The sequence below is a fragment of the Denticeps clupeoides genome, chromosome 1 (assembly GCF_900700375.1).
Source record: "Denticeps clupeoides chromosome 1, fDenClu1.1, whole genome shotgun sequence".
NCBI lineage: Eukaryota > Metazoa > Chordata > Actinopteri > Clupeiformes > Denticipitidae > Denticeps > Denticeps clupeoides.
This window is the reverse complement of record NC_041707.1, coordinates 37,862,147-37,883,616: the sequence shown is the minus strand read 5'-3', so window position 1 is coordinate 37,883,616 and position 21,470 is coordinate 37,862,147. Positions and strand designations below refer to the sequence as shown.

The 21,470-nt window shown below is 48.8% G+C and overlaps 1 protein-coding gene across 1 annotated transcript in view; it reads left to right on the top strand.

Moving 5' to 3' along the window:
• The window catches only part of ppp2r5b (protein phosphatase 2, regulatory subunit B', beta), a 31,199-nt gene that overhangs the window by 2,441 nt on the left and 7,288 nt on the right, over positions 1-21,470 (top strand). The window contains exons 2-8 of the mRNA XM_028967126.1: positions 4,249-4,445; positions 5,145-5,246; positions 5,920-6,012; positions 6,730-6,860; positions 7,122-7,181; positions 8,530-8,638; positions 11,140-11,193. Of these exons, the coding sequence (XP_028822959.1) occupies positions 4,249-4,445; positions 5,145-5,246; positions 5,920-6,012; positions 6,730-6,860; positions 7,122-7,181; positions 8,530-8,638; positions 11,140-11,193 (746 nt within the window). The remainder of the gene's footprint in view (positions 1-4,248; positions 4,446-5,144; positions 5,247-5,919; positions 6,013-6,729; positions 6,861-7,121; positions 7,182-8,529; positions 8,639-11,139; positions 11,194-21,470) is intronic.

The following is a 21,470-nucleotide window of genomic DNA, read 5'->3' as shown; positions in this document are numbered from 1 at the left end:
GGAACACAACCGTCCTCAAGCCTTCGGCGTGACAAATAGGTCAGATTTTTACTTCAGTCCCGTCCCGTTTGTGAAGTGACATTTTCACACTCGTTTCAATGGCAAATGTCGACAGCTTAAGAGAAGCCGCTTTTGTCCCTTCTTGCTGGCCCCATCAGAAATTGGCAGGACACCCTCCCAAGACGCTGTCCCGCCAGCGGCTGACCTGCCAATTTCCCAAGCACATCTGGGCCCCGGTCCAGTCCCGTGTCCCATCGCGATCAGCTCTGAAACGCACAAACGTCTAATTTACGAGTACGACGTGCCATTCGATGTCACAAAATGCGCGCGTGACGTACAGGATTTTCCGTATTTGCTATCTGTTTTATTACAACAGCTTGGCCTGTAAAAAGGCCCCGTACCCAGATTACCGTAGAGTGTCTAGTTTGGCGAGCTCGTCGTTGGTCAAAAATACGATCGTGCATTCTTTAACTTGACATGCGGAAGATATGTCGCGCCGCGACGCGATCGGACTCCAGCTACGCCATCGACGAACAGCGTAATACGGTGGAATTATGTCTTGTGGCATATTTGTGTCAAGGTGGTAGGAGCCTAGGCTGTAACACATTCGCCTATGAACCGGAAGACCCAGGTTCAAATCCCACTTACTACCATTGTGTCCCTGAGCAAGACACTTAACCCTAAGTTGCTTCAGGGGGGGGACTGTCCCTGTAACTACTGATTGTAAGTCGCTCTGGATAAGGACGTCTGGTAAATGCCGTAAATGTAAATGCACATTTTGGGTGCGTGTAAGAAATGAGAGTTGAGAGTCATTTCAAAAATGTCAAAATTTTCCCCGTAGATGTTCTCACTAAACCAACGTGATGAGTCAAATGTGGCCGGAACATATTAAGCAGTTGCTTTTTTATCCTTCGTGTGTCTTGCACATTTGACCTTTAACCTTCGTAGCGTTCAGAAGAACTTGTCACATTTTTGGGTTCCGCCATTGTCCTGGAGCTGTCTCTTTAACGGCGAGATTACGTCGGTCTAAAGCAATTCGCAGCACTTAAGAGCGCCAGCACCTTCCCCCCCAACAGTCATTACCCATAATGCAAAAGGGCAAACGCTGCCCACAGCCTGCAGAGCGGCCCGTGCCAGTCAGCGGTTTGCATTCATTGCGCTAAGAGGCTGTCCGCGTAATTCCCGGTTCCCCTGCGGCCTCCGGCAAACCGCGTCCAAATTGTCCCGAGTCAGGTGCTCGTGGCTGCAAATAGGCTTCCGGCTGCGTGAAGGTAGTCATGCGCCCCGGCGTCCGCAGATAAGAGAGAGCGGGGAGCGGCCCGCGTTTAAACCGGCAGAATGCCGACGAATGAGTCCCACATGGTCTGAGTCCAGCTGTCCCCGTAGGGCAGGGTTCTGCAGGGCCGGGCACGGCTGCTTTTCCAGCCTCAGTGACCAATCAGGATTACATTTACATTTACAGCATTTACCAGACACCCTTATCCAGAGCAACTTACAATCAGTAGTGACAGGGACAGTCCCCCCGCGGAGACACTCAGGGTTAAGTGTCTTGCTCAGGGACACAATGGTAGTAAGTGGGATTTGAACCTGGGTCTTCTGGTTCATAGGCGAGTGTGTTACCCACTAGGCTACTACCAGCCTTATCAACGATCATCAGCGACATGGAGAACTGATCCAGAGCTGAAGAGCTCATGCAGCAGGACTTTTTAGTGAGCAGCTGTAGGGGATTTTGGAGCATCTACACCACCATTGTTTTTTCACGGTGGAATGCGGTTTCCTTCTCGTTTCACCTATACATGCGCCAGAATGGAACCTCGGGCCCATTGGGAAGGACGGGGCGTGCGCGGCGTTTGTGACTTTCCCCTGCCACGCCGTTTTTGGGAAGTGGCCTGGCCACCCTGAGCCTTTTAAAAAGACCCTCTGCGCCCCGCTCTCCTTCGAGGCCCCTCCGGAATCAAATATCCTGACTTGTAGACATGTAGACATGCGCCGGGACACGTTTATTCCCACAAAACGGCCCTCACACTAACGCAACGCGAGGATCCAATTTATTTCCCGAATTAGTCAAAAGAATCTTTTTTCATCTCTTCGGATTCGGCCGGTGGTCCTTGTGCTGGACCACTAACGACCACAATTGCGTCCTGCGTCTTCCCCGTGCACCGTCTGGAGGTAGAAGTGTGAGCTGGAGCGAGTGTTGCCTCTTTTGAGTCATCGCTGCGGTTAGTACATGCAGGCATTTTCTGGAAACCGCGAAGTCGAATTGGCCACGTAACGGGATTGACGATCAATACCAAAACCAGGGACTATTTTTAAACTCGCCTTATGCTTGGGTTCGGACGGATTAGTAGATAGGCCGGCCTTCCATCCAGGACAACCGTCCCACAGTCCCGCGGAAAAATCCACGGAACGTAGTTATCGGCGCGGCTCCAGTCCAGACACGTCTGATTTGAAACGTACGGCATTCGCCAGATGCCGGGCTGGGTTAAAAATAGGGCGACTCCCCACCCGAACGGGCTAACCGTTATTTAACGAGTCTCTCTCTCTCTCTCTCTCTCTCTCCTCCCTGACAACCTCCGGGAGAGGAGACGGGGGAGCGGTACCCAGAGAGGAGAGAGGGAGGAGGGGCAAACAGAGGAGGTGATGTCATTCTCCCCCTCCTTGTTTATTCCACGGTAGACACCAACCAACCTAATCCTTCCCGACCTTCCGTGTTTCTCTTTTCAATTCTTCAGATGAGCGGTGTTCTGCATTTCAGACGCGTCCTCTTTGCCATTTTTCAGTCCTCACCTCTCTCTGCCTCTCCCTGGGCAATTCATCTCGTCCTCGTCCTTGATCCTCTGGCTAGGTCATGCTCCCTAACACTTACACACACACACACACGCGGCGAGAGACGGTCTCTCCATCCCTCCACCTGCCTCGTACAGATGCATCAATGGGAGCCCGGCTGGGAGACCGAGTGATCAGTGCGCGGATGCGGGTGGGGGGAGCTTGTTGTTAGGTAAAGACCCGCATGCACAGTCCTATTAGGGTTGAACCATGTCTACATGCCGCTTATTGCTTGACTCTCATTGTCTTTGCCGCCAACTCCTTGTGTCTTTGCCGCCAATTTCCACAACTATTTAATGGCTTTTGGCACCAACACAGAGAAATAAAAGTCAAGCCCTCGGTGTTCATTTATGTCCGCATAGGTGTTTTATTACCGCAGGACTATTAAAGCGATGACACAGGAGACGGAGAGCCGAACACCAATAAAAAACGACTAACCATGTAAGACGGGTCCTAAGTAGAATGGTGTAGTACAGACATTAGTGTTTTATTTGATTTCTTTTATCATACCCGTACAGCTGGTTTCACTATATTTTTATCATATATATTTTTTATAATCCTTAATAATTTAATTTCATTATATTTTGGACCATCTGTCCAAAAGTTATCACAATTAAAATGGGAACAATCTTTAAATGCATTGTTATAATATATGAAAGAAATAAATCAAACTGAACGGTAGAACTGGACCTTAATAATTATCTGTATAATAAAATAAAAATATGTACTAATAAAACCCAATTTTTTAAGGCCGGTCCAGCCTAATTAGATAAAAGCAATTATCAAGATCAAGCCCCCGGGTGGTAGTAGCCTAGTGGGTAAGACACTTGTCTATGAACCAGAAGACCCAGGTTCAAATCCCACTTACTACCATTGTGTCCCTGAGCAAGACACTTAACCCTAAGTTGCTCCAGGGGGGGACTGTCCCTGTAACTACTGATTGTAAGTCACTCTGTACAAGGGCGTCTGATAAATCCTGTAAATGTAATGTAAATGTAAGATATATAATCATTACTGCTAACACACACAGAAGACACAAATATCTTAATATTTAACTTCTGCAATGAGAAATGTTTCCCTCTATGATCCATCTCTTGCTAAACATCATCATCCACTCAGCAGTCGGACATTCTGAGCAGAAAATCAACATGAAGTGTAGTTGGAATGGCTGGAAAAGAGATTCAGCGTGTTGCTCTGAGAACAGAATATGAAAAAAGAATCCATTTATTTCACCCCCAGGTGCTTTCGTTCGAATCTGCCAGTGTGTAAGTGTGTGTGTGCGCGTTGCTGCACACCTGACTGCACACCGAGCCTCATGACCTATTTGACCCGAGGCGGGAGAAGTGCTGATTGTGTGACTTTTTATGTCTTTGTGGGTGCTTGTGTGTTGACTACCTCTCCTTCTCCCTCTCACCCCGCCAGACACGCCGGTGGCGGAGCTGCATGACCTGTTCTGCAAGAAGCTGCAGCAGTGCTGCGTTCTCTTCGACTTCCTGGACTGCGTGGCCGACCTCAAGGGCAAGGAGATCAAACGGGCCGCCCTCAACGAGCTGGTGGAGAGCCTGGCCACCAGCCGGGGGGTTCTTATCGAGCCCATCTACCCTGAGATCATCAAGATGGTGAGGGAGGAAAAAGGAACGTTCCGATGAGGGGGAACAGACGTGTAGAACTAAGGGAGCTTTTCCCAAAAAGTTCCTCCATCTTTCAGTTGCACGGGGCCAAATTCCAACGGCACCAGATATGATGTAATTGACGAAAAAGCGTGGCAGAATATCAACTTTGCCAACGTTGAAGCGAAGCAAATTTTAATTAACTTATATTTCCAGAATGAATTTCTCTTTTCTGTTTTTCCGTGTGGATGGCAAAGCAGCTTTTTTTTTGTGAAAAATGGTGACATATTAACCCGACCTACAATCTTACCTGTACCCCCAAACACTTCATACACACAACGTCGGATAGCACAGTCGTGGTTGTGCTGCATTTAGCAACTAAATCCTCTCCACTGTGCATATTCCTAATGAAAAGACGAGGCTGGAGAACAACGATGTGTTTAACTCACCCCGGAGGAGAACTAGACGCAAAACAAGGAGAGCACTTTGGGGTCGAGAACGGGTAATTACAGCGCCACTTAACTCGCTTCCGTGGACTCATTCCCGAAATTCCGTTTTAGAGAAAAGCATTCTCTTGTGGATGGGGCCTTGAATTTACAGGAATCAAGCACGGAACAGGAATTATGAACCTATTATTTTCCCTGAACCCCAATTCTCATGTTTATATATCCCTCTCAACAACAGAATGTCTCTTCCTCCTTCTCACAGATCTCAGTGAATATCTTCCGCACCCTTCCTCCCAGTGAAAACCCGGAGTTTGACCCGGAGGAAGACGAGCCAACGTTGGAGGCTTCCTGGCCACACCTACAGGTACAGGAGACACATACAGTCCAGGCCAAAAGTTTGGACACACCTGTTTTCTTTATTTTCATGACCATTTACGTTGGTAGATTCTCACTGAAGGCATCAAAACTATGAATGAACACATGTGGAGTTATGTACTTACCAAAAAAAGGTGAAATTACTGAAAACATGTTTTATATTCTAGTTTCTTTGCTCTGATTCCTGCTTTGCACACTCTTGGCATTCTCTCGATGAGCTTCAAGAGGTCGTCACCTGAAATGGTTCTCCGACAGTCTTGAAGGAGTTCCCAGAGGTGTTTAGCACCTGTTGGTCCAGCTCACCTCAAACCATCTCGACTGGGTTCAGGTCCGGTGACTGTGGAGGTCAGATCTCCACTTTTTGTTAAGTACATAACTCCACATGTGTTCATTCATAGTTTTGATGCCTTCAGTGAGAATCTACCAACGTAAATGGTCACAAAAATAAAGAAAATACATAGAATGAGAAGGTGTGTCCAAACTTTAGGCCTGTATTGTACATGAACCTGAAGTTCTAGAAATGGACAAACTTGTCCATGTTTTATGTTGCGGTGGCACGTGAGCTTGAACATTAGTTTATTGTGTTGGGTTTTTAGGAGAATTTTCATTTTGCCAGTGTTTGTTTTGGGGTGTGACCTCTCTGACCTGTGTTGTATCTCCAGCTGGTGTACGAATTCTTTCTGCGCTTCCTGGAGAGCGCCGACTTTCAGCCCTCCATGGCCAAGCGCTACGTTGACCAGAAGTTTGTCCTCCAGGTAAAGCCTTGACTTCCAACACACCCGAACAAACCATTCTTAAAATGAACGCTTCCATCTATTCCATCCATTCCATCCATTCCACCTAGCACATGTGTGGGTGTCTTTCTGTTTTTTTCCTTCAGAAATGCCACGCCTCAGACACGCTGTTTTTTTGATTATCTTGTGGGTTGTTGTGGGTTTGACTTCTAGACGGACAGGCGAAACGGTGGCTTTTAAGAGGGAACAGATTCAGAACTGTGTGTGATGTTTTTCTGCAGAAATACCACCTACTTTCAACTCAAAGTAGCTAACGCCTGTGTGAAAAGCAGCAACATTTTGCTAATTAGCGCGTTAGCATCACGTTTACAGTAGCTTAAAGCTATGCTAATATATGCTAAATAAAAAAAATAGCGAATGGTTTGTACAAGAAGACGCAGTGGTTCCAAATGGTTGTTGCTGTGCAAATGTTATGAGTTACAGGACATATGACATTTGTGTGAAAAATGTGTCCAATTCATCACATGAGTTTTTGGTTAGTTAGTCTGTTGAAAACAAGTGGCTAATTATTGTTAGCTTCTAATGGTAGCTGATTTGTAGCTAATTTAAGATTTCCGGAACTACACAGAATAGAGATATATTTATTAAGGAATTTAATGACACAGTCCGACTATATGTAAATACTACATCAATTATGATGGTGTGTGTGTGTGTGTGTGTGTGTGTGTGTGTATGCAGCTGCTGGAGCTGTTTGACAGCGAGGACCCCAGGGAGAGGGAGTATCTGAAGACCATCCTGCACCGTGTCTACGGGAAGCTGCTCGGCCTCAGAGCGTACATTCGCAAACAGATCAACAACATCTTCCTCAGGTCACCATCGCCGACCATGCCGTCACCTCCACCTATCCGTTCTCAGAGAGAGAGACTACAGGCCAATTGTTCATGTGACCTTGCCACCCCGCCAACATCTCACTGACACGTCACTGACATGTCACTGTTGTGCTTAGAAGTGACGTACGGTGTCGTGTGTACATTGTGAGGTGGAACTAATGAAAAGTGTATATAGGTTAGCTGCTCGTTGTTGTTACGGTGCCTTCTTTTCCTATATGCTTTCTGTGCTCCTTACCGCAGGTTCATCTATGAAACTGAGCACTTCAACGGCGTTGCCGAGCTGCTGGAGATTCTGGGCAGGTACGCCTCAGACACGCTGTACTTCTGATTGTCTGTTGTTGTGGGTTTGACTTCTATACGGACAGGCGAAGCGGTGGCTTTTAAGAGGGAACAGATGCCGTTTGGAACAAATGCGGCACTTGTGTAGAACAGTGATGTGTTGTGAGGCATGTGGGTACCCGGCAGCTTTCCAGTTTTATCAGAAAATGATACAGAAATCCCCAAATCAGACAAAAACTTGCACTGCAGTCTCCTCTCTGTGTTAAATTTGAACGTTATTACGATGAAATACTATTGAAAACAATATTTTCTTTACTTTACACCAGGACCATTAGGGATCGTGCTAAGATTATTCCGTGGCACGATTGAAAGTCGTTTTTAGTTTTTTCTCCTCAGACCTTTTCTGGATTCATGTCACGCCCGCAACAAACCTCATGAGTGTGGGCCTGGCACTAAAATAAGGTGAATATAAAACAAGGGCACCGAAGCAGCATTAGTTCCAACGTTTCCCGATGGAATCGTATCGCCGCCGCTCTCGTACCTCGGCCGTCCTGCTGTCTCCTCAGCGTTAATGGCTACGGAGACGCCCATTTTATCCGACACGGCCGGAGTGTCCTCTGGGAGCGTTGCTGGCATATCTGCGGTGACACACCAGTGCGGTTTGTGTCACTCCGTCCTGGCCGTCACAGACAACAGGCCGTCTTTAGATCGAGCCACAGGAGCAGCGCGGTGACAGCCTTGTGCCGGGCAGGGAAGGAAAAACACGGTAGAGAGAGGGGCGGGGGATAAAGAGGGGGCTTTGGAGAGTCGGTGAGTCAGCCCCGGGGATGAGTCTCCGCGTCGAGGTATTTATAGGGCCGCCCACACTTTCCCCACTGCCACACGCGGAGAGGGCCGATGCGCATAATCGGGGTCCGTCGGTGCAGACCCCTCCGCATGCCGACCCCTCACAGACGGCTGGAGAAAGAGCAGACAGGAATACCCGGAGGGAGGTGGAATTTCAGAAGAGGGGATAAAGGACAGATAGAGAGGGAGAGAGAGAGAGAGAGAGAGAGTGAGCCGGAAGGAGGTGTGCAGGAGGCTGGCGCAAGGGGGTGGAGGAGGAGATAAGCAGATGAAAGGGAACCCGCGAATGGAGCCTGCTGATTCTAATCCTGTGTGTTGCATCTCTCTCTCTCAACTCTCCTCCCACTCTTTTTTTTTATTTTTATTTTTTTGCTCACTTCCTCTCTTCCTTCCGCTTTTCTTCCAACTCCTTGCGCTCTTCTGTTTCTCGACCAATTTCCACCCTCCGCCCGTCCTCCCTCTCCCATTCTTTCACCCATCGCCTTGTTAAAATCATCTGTCCGTACCATTCTCTTCTCTCCAGCATCATAAACGGATTTGCGCTGCCTCTGAAGTCTGAGCATAAGCAGTTTCTGGTCCGAGTCCTGATCCCGCTCCACACGGCCAAATCTCTCTCTGTCTTTCATGCACAGGTCAGTTGAATAAATAGATTCACACACACACACACACACACACACACACACACACAAACACTACACTAAAACGCTGGGTGTTGGGTTTATTTTGGCCACAAATAATATGGTAAATTCCAGTTACGCCATATATGGCCACCAGGTGGCGTATGAGATTGCACCTCCACACATTCAAATTCCTTTTTTTTTTTTGTGTGTGTGCGTGTGTGAGTGTGCATGCACAAGTACTTGTGCACTTTGGCTCGGTTCTTTCATTTGTGTGTGATGCTTAGCGTTTGCCTAGAAAGCGTGTGTTTATTTGTCTGATTCTGAAGGCATCAGCCTGCCCTACATTCCTGTCTGTCCCGCTTCTACCCTCATTCAGAGATCTCCGTCACAGCGGCTCACTGTGCCCACGCTCAGTAAGGGCACCCCAGATCTATGAGGGAAAGCCTTTGCTCGCCCAGCCCATTTATACACCTTGACGTTGAGTATGGCGGCTTTTTTTTGGTTTCACAACCTGTGGCATTTTAAAGGGCAAGGGTCGAAGGTAAGAAATAAAATCTGATCTAAAGGGGTCTTCATCATGTTAGGTCCTTCTAATATTGGTACTCTAAAGCACATCCTTAATGATGACATGACCCTAAAGGGCGTCCACAGGGTGCTGTTGTCAGTGCATCCACTACAAATACATTCCTAATTTCTTATATCTGTAGGGTGGACAGTGCTCCCAAATGCCCCCGTTCAGTCCACCAGTGCCTGTGTAGTTGTATAAGGTACAACAAGAAAGCCCATTTTTGTTGCTTGTTGCGAGACATTGGCAATTAAATTATGAAGACATTCAGCAAATCACGCGATCGGTAGATTGTTGCATGCAGTGTTGCATGCAGGGCGAGCGTATGGTCAGCAAACAGCACAAGCCCAGGATGTAGAGCTTACTAGTCCTGTCCTAGTTCAACAAATCTCCCTCACATGATTTTTTGGGGTCAGGCTACATTTTGGGACTAGTTCCAAAACACAAACCATTAATGGGACAAAACCATCGATACCAGCTGATCACAGATGTCATTTTTCAGCTGAATGTCAATTTTTTAAAAAACTAAACCAAAGAACTCAATATGTAGTTGGTCTTGCTCATTAGAAATTAGAGCTGTTGATTGATTAAAATTCTAAAACTAATTGATCTCAAGATTTAATCACGATTAATCACAATTACAGGACTGACATTGCTAATGAATATGTTGCATTTTATTATTAGAAACTCTAATATGCATTTTTATAGTCAAATAATTGGCTTAACTAACTTAACATAATGCATTAATGCTATGGCATGGTTGCTGTGGTTTCTGTTTGCCAACGAATTTCTGAATCAAACAGCAGCTAATGCGTTTGTTATCCTGCAGCTTTATTTCGCACCAGTGGAGATTAGTCCGACAGTCTCCCAGGTGACATTCTTGCGGTTCAGTTCTTACATCATCTACCGGCGCTGCCATTGGCTGCTCTCCATAAAGCAACCCTGAGCAGCGCAGCCGTAAGGGGCGCTATTTAACCTGCGCTCCGGCCTGATCTCACCACCGAGGATGGCTTCCTCCCAGAAAACCCCATGCTCCACTCAGCCCAAGCACTGCACATCTCCCAACCTGCGGAGAAATTGAACAGGAAGCGAGCGCGAAGGGTTGAAGTCTGTTTAATCTCAGTCTCCCCTCAAGGGACAGCCAGAAAAGCTGTGACATCAGATCTTCCGAGGTAAACACAGGCGCCCAAGGTGTCACCACAGTAACGGCTCGCCATGGCAACGAGCCTGGGTGGAGGGGCATCCGTGGTAACACAGAGTATACAAATGTACACATGCGCTCAGCGCTTGCAAACACACACACACACGCCATAACTTAAGATTTCCTTAAGGAACAAAATGTCCTTTTCCGTTTCTTAGACCATAATCCCGAGGGATCAAGGGCTCGGGGAGCCATTGTGTTGAAGCTCTCCCGGGAATGCTCCCGTTGGGAAAAAGATAATCCCCCCTGAGATGCTGAATGAAAGACAGGATGAGCGAAAGTTGTAAATTGTACCCTGAATGGTAGTGAAAAGGATGATGGATTGATGAAGGAGCTATTCAGAGAGAATAGGAGGATGGAGGGATGGAAATATAGTGTAGAAAGAGACATGGTGATCCAAAAGTACCTTACCCTTTAATTCTGCTTCTGACAAAGGCACCTTGTTGGGCCGTGGGCACCTCTGTAATGTTACATTTACTGTATATTGATTCGGTCTTTTCTTATGTGACTGGTCACTAAGAGACTTTGGTGCAGGTATTTGTCAATGACAAGGCCTTTCTGGGGATGTAAACGAACCAGTGACACTGCAAACAGTCATTGGACGGTTAGACCTTCTCTGCCGGTCCAGGACGGGGTTTGATCTGCCACACCATGACCAATGTTGACTAAATGCTTGTCAGTTGCTTTCACTTTAACCATCTGAACCGGCAGTTGGGTATTATAGTGTTTGTGTGTTGTCTCTTGCAGCTGGCGTATTGCGTGGTGCAGTTCATGGAGAAGGATGCCACAGTTACAGAATACGTGAGTATACTACTTGCTACCAAATTCCGTTTTGAACTGAAGAACCAGAACAGCAGTGTTTGACAACATACACAATCAATGTACTTGAAATAAAATAAAATGGTAAAATATTACTCCAGTACAAATACAAAAAGTAGGGTTTCAGGAGCTTAGTGGCTAACACACTTCAAGATTCAAGATTTTTTATTTGTCACATGCATTGTTATAGCAGTACAGTGAAATGCATCCTGAACTGCTCTGTTTTGACTGTCCATAGTTATGGTTACAGTTATAGAATTAAATCAAATAGAATAAAGGAGGAAATAAATAAATATTCATAAAAAGGTTCATTTAAAAAATGGCTCACTTGGCTATGAACCAGATGACTTCAGAGTCACAGGTTCAAACCCCACTTACTTCCAATGTGTCCCTGAGCAAGATGTTTAACCCTCAGGGTCTCCAGGGGGACTGTCCGTGCAACTACTGATTGTAAGGCGCTCTGTAAAAGGGCGTCTGATAAATTCCGTAAATGTATATTTATGTTACGTTTTTGTTGTTTCAACAAAACATTTTGGGTGAAAAGACTGTCACTCATTGTAAAAGAAATGTCACTGTACAACAATCGTTCAACAAAAGATTCAATTTAAGATTTAAGTTTATGATTAACAAAAATGTCATGGTGGCAAAGCAGGGCAGGTTAAAAATGGACGCAAAATTGATTTAATACAAAACAAGGCACGGACAGAGACCGGACGAGGACATGACATTAGAGGCATACATTTATACATGAGCAGAGATACACACAATCAGGAAATCAGGGAGACAACATTGACAAGTGGGATACAAGTGGGACAGGCATGACCTCAATCCACCTCTGTCTGCCAACTCCTGTCATCATCCTGGAGCCCCAAGTAGACAGACCCCCAGGCATGGAACTGTGGTGCAGGCATCCACGACCGCACGATTGACGGAATCCAGCTGGACATGGAGCCGGACCTTGACGGGGACATTTTAGGTGAAAAGACCAAGAACAGGGAAATGTCGAGCTGAGCAGCCAAAATACAAAACTGGGGAGAAGTTTGAGGTGAAGTTGGCTGTGTCCACATAACGGTTTGCTATGTTCTGGACCGCATTGACGGGTGAGGATGTGGGCTGCAGTTTCTGGTCGACTGGGAGGGCTAAGTCCTGGGTGTTCCTGGGTGCCTCGGAGGGACATCCTCGACCCCATGCTTGTCTAAAAGTTCTTTGACTCCCATCCAGATGTGTCTGGACCTTCGAGTGCCGGTCGTAGAGGCTGGTGAGGGGCACACAAACCCCCCTGAAGAAGCGAGCTACCCCAGGAACAGCGAAGAAGACAAAATAAAAACAACGGCGTGATTTCCTGGCGGCTTTCCTGATATCGACCCTGTTTTCCCCGGATTTTGACCCCACTCATCCCGAGCGCCGCTTTTAACAGATGGATAAACCGGAGAAGACGTGAGCCCGTGCCCTGTTTTCTTCTCTCTGCATCTCCATCCCTCCCTCCTGAATGGACTGAAATCATGGTACGAACTCTCTCACGCCCTCTTCACAGAGACGCCTGGCGCCTCCCCCACCATGGCAAGCCGTGCCGGATACAGGTCCGCCAGCTCTCGCAGCGACGTGAGTCAGCTCACATCACCGAAACACTGGACCCAAGGGGTTCCCAAGGGAGGCGGATGCGCCCTCATTCCCAGATGTGACAAAAAGTTGAAATTAGACACAGGTCCACAGATGAGTTTACCTTCACTGTGACAATTCCCTATTCTAGGAACTAGTATTTGAATTTCTGGTAATTCCCTTCCGACAGCATGTACGGAGAGCATCCTTAAAGGATGAAATGGTGAACCGTGACTGGGTCGAAGGTCTGACACCTTGCCAACAATGCCATGAGTGCCAGAAACACCAAACTTCTCCGGAGGTTTGGGGGACCTCTGTATCTCCTGTCACAAACTGCATCCTCTCTCCCGTCACTCTGGTAAAGTCTCTCTGATCTCTGATGGAGATTCTGTTCTCATCTGCTGCTTTGAGCTACCAGTCACCATCACCTGGCCCTACAGCAACCTTCAACAGTGTAAATGATTGGACCCTGGCACAATGTCTCCACTTCCCTGCAACCAGTACGACACTTTACGGGCTCGAGTTTTGCATGGCCCTTCATCCCATACTTTATTTTTACTTGGCAGACGCCTTTATCCAAAGCGACTTATAAGAGGAAGACGGCAGCAATTCACATTCGGTTTCTATAGATTTTGAGTTACAAAACTAAGAGCCCTGATAAGGCCCAACTTGTCAGGAAAAGAACATGCTGGGGAACTAAGTGCTAGACAAAAAATTTAATTTTATGCAGCGTGTGTGCATGTGCGTGTGTAAGTCTGAAATACTTTTTGAACAAGTTGGTTTTCAACTGCTTCTTAAAGAATCCCCCTGGCCACTTTGTTGTGCCTAGTGTAAAGATTGCTCTTCAGGCATGCAAAACAATTGGTTTCAATGGATTTCAATGGCTTTAACCGAGAGCACAGGACGTAGTGCTATATAAAATATTTAATAACCTACAATTGAACTGAATTGATTGGATTCTTAGAGCAACACACTGTTATCGATTCCTGATCCAGTTATTTGAATTGTTATTTGCATTTACATTTACAGCATTTATCAGACGCCCTTATCCAGAGCGACTTACAATCAGTATTTACAGGGACAGTCCCCCTGGAGCAACTTAGGGTTAAGTGGCTTGCTCAGGGACACAGTGGTGGTTAGTGGGATTCGAACACGGGTCTTCTGGTTCATAGGCGAGTGTGTTACCCACTGGGCTACTACCACCCTATTTGATTTTCTCCTGACACACTTTACCACCTGGTACGAATTCGAGAGGGGGATGATGATTGGAAAATGGGATTTATCACCCCCAGTGACTACTGTGAATATTTATTCTCAAACAGTCCTGCCGTGTTTTAAGCATTTGTTAATGATGTCCTCTGGGAGTTCCTAGACCATTTTGTCTATCTTGATAACAACCCTATCTTCTCTCCGGACATCCCCTCTCACATTCGTCAAGTGCTTGGAGAGTACTGGAGAAATGCTCTTTCACACTAACCATTCCTCCTTCCTTGGTTTCACTCTCACCGCTGAGGGGTTGACTGACCAACACCATCAAGCAATTACAGCGTTTCTTTCGCTTCACAAACGTCTATCGACGCTTCATTCGAAATGACAACATCTGACTTTCTGACTTCCCTCTTGAATGGCAAACTCACTCAGCTGCACTGGACCCCTGCAGCTCAAGCCGACTTACAACGTGCTTCCATGTTACCATCAATGAAGTGGTCAGTTCTGATTCACTAGAACCCCCAACCATGAATACAATCATTTTATTCACTCTGTTGCAGTTTCTATACATAAGTCAGACAATAAGAAGGTTACAAGTTCATGTAAATATTCTCTAAAGAGGAAGGTCTTGATTTGAAAGTGCTCAGTGACTGAGCTGTTCTGACCTCAAGGGGAAGTGCATTCCACCAATGAGGGGCAAAGACAGAGAAGTCTAGATGAATGTCTTCCTCGTGCCTTCAGAGATGGAGGGACGGTGCTTTCCCAGCGAATCAACCACGACCACAAACTTCATCCCGTCACCTTCGCCCCCAGTGCTTGTACTTATTTTTCAGATTTCCTTTCCAAAATAGTGGTAGACAATGACAAGCTGATTCTAGTCGGATACTTTAATGTTCAAATAAGTTGGATGATCCCTTAACCAGAGCCTTTACGCCCATTCTTGACTCATTTGGTGTCTCCCAAAGTGTGGTAGGCTCTTCCCATAACTGTGGACATAACTCTGTTTCTAAGTGTTGGCGTTGTAACTGAAAGCCCGATTGGGCACCCTCATGTGCCAGTTTTCTCAGACCACTTCTTAATCACACTTAATATGAACTTCGTATCCTGCGCTTCAAGAACCTGTGAGCAGCGCATCTTCTCTAATTCCAGAATGTTCAGAATTCTTTGTTGAGAATTTATCTTCCCGTAACCTTGTTGCTTTTATGTAAGAAACACATAAGAAGGCTCCATGGTATAACAACCCTACCTGTCAACTGAAGCAGGACAAACGCAGATTGGAATGAAAATGGCATAGCTCAAAACTGGAAGGACATCCTTTATTAATTATCAAAAAGCTCTTTCCTCTTCTAAGATGGACTATACTTCTGAGGACTTAACTGATCACTCTGTAGCTACGCTTGATGTCTTTTCACTGATTACACTTTCTGAACTATTTTCCTTAATCTTCTCAGCTAAGCCATCAACCAGTAGCTCCTGCAATACAACAGCTGCTTTAGGTGATTTACTTTTGCGCTTAACCATCCTTCCATTTTTGTACAAGATCTTCTAAAACAACTTTTTTGAACACAAATGACATATTAGTCTGGCTGTAGACAAATCCATTCTACAGAAACTGCCTTACTGAGAGTATTAAATTATCTTCTGACCTATATTCTGACCTAATCTCTGTGCTAGTTAGACATTAGTGCAGCTTTTGACACCATGGACCATAACATTATATTAAATCGGCTTGAAAATTTAGTTGGAATATGTGGGTGATGTAACGCGAACCGGGACCAGAACGAGAGAGGCGTGTAGGAGGAAACGAGAGACCTCAGTGCGGTGGGACGCAGGGAGGCAGGTAAGTTCCTCCGCGTTAATCTGCGAACGTGGACGGCGCGAGCCGCAACACCACACTGATGTTGTCGTTCGCGTATTAAGACACAAGACAGGGCAGGACAGGGTGACAGGAAGGAGTTCGGGTATCGGGAGAACAGAGAGGACAGGTACGGTCTTACTGGGAGCGGGTTTTCGGAGCCGAGTTGAATGGCGTGCGTCATTCAATGACTGAGCAATTGGCAGCTGCTCTCCAGCCTATTATATAGGAGTCACGTTACCTCGTTTCCGTGTTACTCCCGGTCACATGATGGGATCATGTGACAGTACCCCCCCCTCCAGGGCCGACCCCCGACGGCCCCGGAGTGGCGGCGGTACGCTGCCGGTACTCAGCCACCAGAGACGGGTCCAGGATGAAACGACTCGGGATCCAAGACCGTTCTTCTTGTCCATAGCCGGTCCAATGCACCAGGTACTGGACCCCCCGACCTCTGCGGCGCGAGGCAATGATGCGCTCCACAGTGTAGGCGGGTCCCCCGTCGACGATGCGTGGCGGTGGCGGATCCGGAGCAGGAGGATGAAGCGAGGATCGGACAAAGGGTTTGAGTTTACTGACATGGAAGACTGGATGGACACGGATGGCAGGAGGGAGTTGGAGACGGTATGTGAGGGGGTTGATCCGACTGAGGATCCGGAATGGTCCGATGTATCGAGGGGACAGCTTGTGTGACTCAGTCCTGAGACGTAGGTCTTTGGTGGACAGCCACACCCTCTGTCCCACTCGGAAGTGCAGTCTACGAGGGTGCCGGCGATCGTGCTGGGTGGACATCCTTCGGGAGGCGATGAGGAGGGCCGACCGCGCCAATTTCCAGGCCTTTCGACAACCGCGGATCATCTGACGGGCCGAGGGGACCCCACCTGCAGGCACCTGGTGCGTGAAGATGGGGGGCTGATATCCATGGCAGATCTCAAAGGGACTATGGCCGGTGGCGGAGGAGATTTGCAGGTTGTGGGCCAGCTCCGCCCACAGGAGAAACCCGGGCCAAGTGCGTTGGTGTTCGGACGCGAAGCATCGCAGGTATCCTCCCAGCTGTTGGTTGGCCCTCTCCACCTGACCGTTGGTCTGGGGATGGTAGCCAGAGGCTGCAGGTGGATCCGATAAGGCGACAAAACGCCTTCCACACAGCTGAGACGAATTGGGGTCCCCGATCAGAGACGATGTCTTGGGGGAACCCATGGAGGCGGACCACGTGTTGAAGCACGAGGTCAGCGGTTGTGGCAGAGGACGGTAGGCCGGGCAGGGCGACCAAGTGGACCGCTTTGGAGAAACGATCCACTATGGTCAGGATGGTGGTCATACCACTAGCTTCAGGGAGGCCGGTGATGAAGTCCAAGGCGAGGTGGGTCCAGGGGCGATGAGGAGGAAGAACGGGTTCGGGGTCAGAGGATGGTGAGTCTGGGGCGTGTTGACGGGACAGGGCATCGGCTTTCTGGTTTTTGGAGCCGGGACGGTAGGAGAGTTGGAAGTCGAACTGTTCAAAGAATAGTGCCCACCTCGCCTGGCGGGGATTGAGCTGTTTGGTGGTTTTGATAGAGATTAGGTTTTGGTGATCGGTCCAGAGCAGAAAGGGGGTGTCACTGCCTTGCAGCCAGTGCCGCCACTCCTCGAGGGCCCACCTGACTGCCAGCAGCTCACGGTCCCCCACCCCGTATCGCTGCTGTGCAGGGGTGAACTTCCGCGAGAAGAAGCAACACGGGTGCAATTTCCGGTCCGGACCGCGTTGAGAGAGGACGGCGCCAGCACCCACCTCTGACGCGTCCACTTCTACAACAAACGGAAGGGTAGGGTCTGGGTGTTGAAGAATGGGGGCGGTGGTGAAATGATGACACAAGGATTTAAATGCTTGAATGGCCTCCGGGGTTAGGCGAAGCGGACCTGGTGACGGTTTGGTGAGAGCAGTGAGGGGTGCTGCGACCGTACTGTAGCCACGGATGAAGCGACGATAGAAATTTGCAAACCCAAGAAACCGTTGCAGTTGCTTCAGCGTCGTGGGTAGGGGCCACGACGCCACTGCTTCTAGCTTCTTGGGCTCCATGGCCACACCCTGGGACGAGATGGTAAAACCCAGGAACGTGGTGGAGCGCTGGTGGAAGGCGCATTTTTCCAGCTTACAGTACAGTCGGTGGGCGAGCAATCTCTTTAGTACTGCCCTCACGTGTTGAATATGGGATTCTAGAGTGGGTGAATAAATGAGTACGTCGTCCAGGTAGGCATACACCCACCGTCCCAGCATGTCCTGGAGAGTATCATTTATGAACTGCTGGAAGACGGCGGGTGCGTTGCATAGACCGAATGGAATTACTAGGGATTCAAAATGACCAGTGGGGGTGATGAAGGCGGTTTTCCACTCGTCGCCCTCCCGGATACGAATCAGGTTGTAGGCAGACCGGAGATCCAGCTTCGTGAAATACTTGGCTCCCGAGAGGGCGTCCAGGGCGGTGTTGGTGAGGGGTAACGGTGTTCGATTTTTGATGGTGATTTTATTGAGTCCCCGATAGTCCACGCACGGTCGCAGACCACCATCCTTCTTGGTCACGAAGAAGAACCCTGCCGCGGCCGGGGAGGTCGAGGGGCGGATGGTGCCGTTTTGAAGCGCCTCTGCCACAACCGCTCCATGGCCAATTGCTCTGCCTTGGAGAGGGAGTAGAGATGTCCTTTCGGAGGAGTGGTTCCTGGCAGCAGATCAATGGCCATGTCGCCTGGTCGATGGGGAGGCAGCTGGGCGGCTTTGGCTGAACTGAAGACGGTGGCTAGGTCATGGTAACAGGAGGGAATGTTGTCTAACACTGGAGGACTCGGTTCTGGGTTCGTGGAGACAGACGAGGAGGGTTGTGGCAGAAGGCAATGGTGATGGCAGTGCGCTCCCCACTCCAACACCATGCCTGACGACCAGGAGAGATGGGGTTCATGTAGGGACAACCAGGGGAACCCGAGGAGGAGTGGTGAGGTGATGATCTTGGTCACCAGAAATTGGATTTTCTCCACATGGGAGTCCAGCCGGAGTTGCAGAGGGACCGTACGGTGAATGATGGGTCCTGCGGAGATAGGATGACCATCCACGGAGGTTATTGTGAGAGGACTTGGGAGGAGTTCCAGGGGAATGTGATGTTGTCGGATGAAGGAGTGGTCTATGAAATTTCCAGCCGCCCCGGAGTCCACAAAGGCTGTGGTGGAGATGCTTCGCTGATTACATTCCAGGACGGCCGGGAGAGTGAGTCGGGAGGTCGGTGGCATCAGATGTGGAGGAAGGGGCCTAGATGGCCGTGCCGTGCTGATCTGCTGGGTGTCCCGTCTCCCCGGACGAATAGGGCAGGTCAGGCGGATGTGTGAGGGGGAAGCGCAGTATGCACACAAACCCTCCCGAAAACGCCGTTGCTTCTCTTCAGGCGTGAGGGTTGTCCGTCCCAGCTGCATGGGTTCCCCCCTATGGTCTGGAGGAGTGACGGTGGGCTGAGGTGGTGATATCGGAGGTCGAGGGGTCTGATGCAGGGTCGGAGTGGGGGCCGCAGTTTTCGGGAGAGCCAGCAGATGGCGATCAATCCGCATTGCGAGTTGTATGAGGGCCTCATATGTTGCTGGCATCTCCCGACTGACCATCTCACCCCGAATTCGTGGGGCCAGTCCCTCATAGTACATCATCCGGAGGGCGTGGTCGCCCAGCGGAGTCTTTGCAGCCAGGGTCCGGAATCTGGCGGTAAACTGGCTGACCGATGAGGTACCCTGGCGCAGATGGTAAAGCTGTGACGCGACGTCTTCCACGCCGTCCGGATGACAGAAGGTGAGTTTTAATTCCTCCACGAATTCGGCATACGAGAGGGACGCAGAACTGGGGGAACTAATTCGCGCAGCCGCCCACTCTGCGGCGGAACCACCGAGCCGGGTTAGGAGTAAGGCGATTCGGGACCGGGCACTGGGGTAGCGGCTAGGCTGTAGCTCGAAAATCAACGAGAGAGCGGTGAGGAGCACCTCGCCGCTCCCCTCGGTCCCGTTCCAGCGCTCCGGGAGCGGCAAACTGGGTTCGGGAACCGCGGGGGGGCGAGGGCTCTGCGCCACGCTCGCCGCTTCATGGTCTCGGTGTGCGGCGGTCACTTCCTGAACGCGCTGCCGCAGTAAGCGAACCTCCTGCGACAGACTTCCAAAAAGATTCTCCTGCCGCGCTATCCGATCGCACAAAGCAGCGAGTTGTGAAGCGCGTAATTCGGGCTCAGTCATTCTGTAACGCGAACCGGGACCAGAACGAGAGAGACGTGTAGGAGGAAACTAGAGACCTCAGTGCGGTGGGACGCAGGGAGGCAGGTAAGTTCCTCCGCGTTAATCTGCGAACGTGGACGGCGCGAGCCGCAACACCACACTGATGTTGTCGTTCGCGTATTAAGACACAAGACAGGGCAGGACAGGGTGACAGGAAGGAGTTCGGGTATCGGGAGAACAGAGAGGACAGGTACGGTCTTACTGGGAGCGGGTTTTCGGAGCCGAGTCGAATGGCGTGCATCATTCAATGACTGAGCAATTGGCAGCTGCTCTCCAGCCTATTATATAGGAGTCACGTTACCTCGTTTCCGTGTTACTCCCGGTCACATGATGGGATCATGTGACAGGTGAGCCATCTCCTGGTTTAAATACCATACCTACAGGACTGAGCATAACCCAGAGTGAAATATGGGGTTCCAGAGAGTTCAGTACTGGGCCCTTTGTTGTTTTCATTGTACATATACATAGAATACTTTCATTATTATGCAGGTGACACCCAAGTTTATCTCTGTCAAGCCGGAGGAAGTTCACCGTCTTTCTTAGGTGGAAAATTGTATAAAGGACCTCAGAGACTGGATGACGCGCAACTTACTTATGTTCAACTCAGTTAAGGCTGACGTTTTGGTGATCAGTCCTATTGGTACAAGACATGGATTAACAATATATAGATTGGAGTGTGCTGGTTCTGTAGTGCCACTGAGCAAAGCACCGTCGCCACACACTGCTCTCCGGGCCCCTTTCGTGGCTGCCCACTGCTCACCAAGGGTGATGGGTTAAAGGCAGAGGACACATTTTGTTGTGCTGTGCTGTAGTGTTTCACAATGACAATGACAATAACTTCACTTTCATATTCCAGAACGACGTACTTCGACCTGAGATATTTTGCTAGGGTTAGGAAGTTAATCTCCATCTCTGATGCATAGAAAGTACATGCACTTATAACATCTGGACTGGACTACTGTAATGCTGTTTTTTCTGGCTTCCCTGCCGTTTACCTGAATAAGCTTGTACAAAACTCTGCAGCCAGGGTTCTTACACAGACAGGACGGTATGAACTCATTACTCCGGTATAGTCTTCTCTTCATCGGCTTCCAGTTAAGTACTGTATTGAATTTAAGATTCTGCTTTTCACACATAATGCATGGTGATGCTCCAGTATATTTTAGGAGAAGGCCTACTTGCTGTCCCCAGAGCGCGCAAAGTCAGTGCTGGATATGGAGCATTTGCTTACGGAGCCACAAATCTTTATAACAACATATTCCAAGGAATATTCAGGAATCAGACACTGTCTCAATATCTCAATCTAGACTAAAATCCTAGGGTT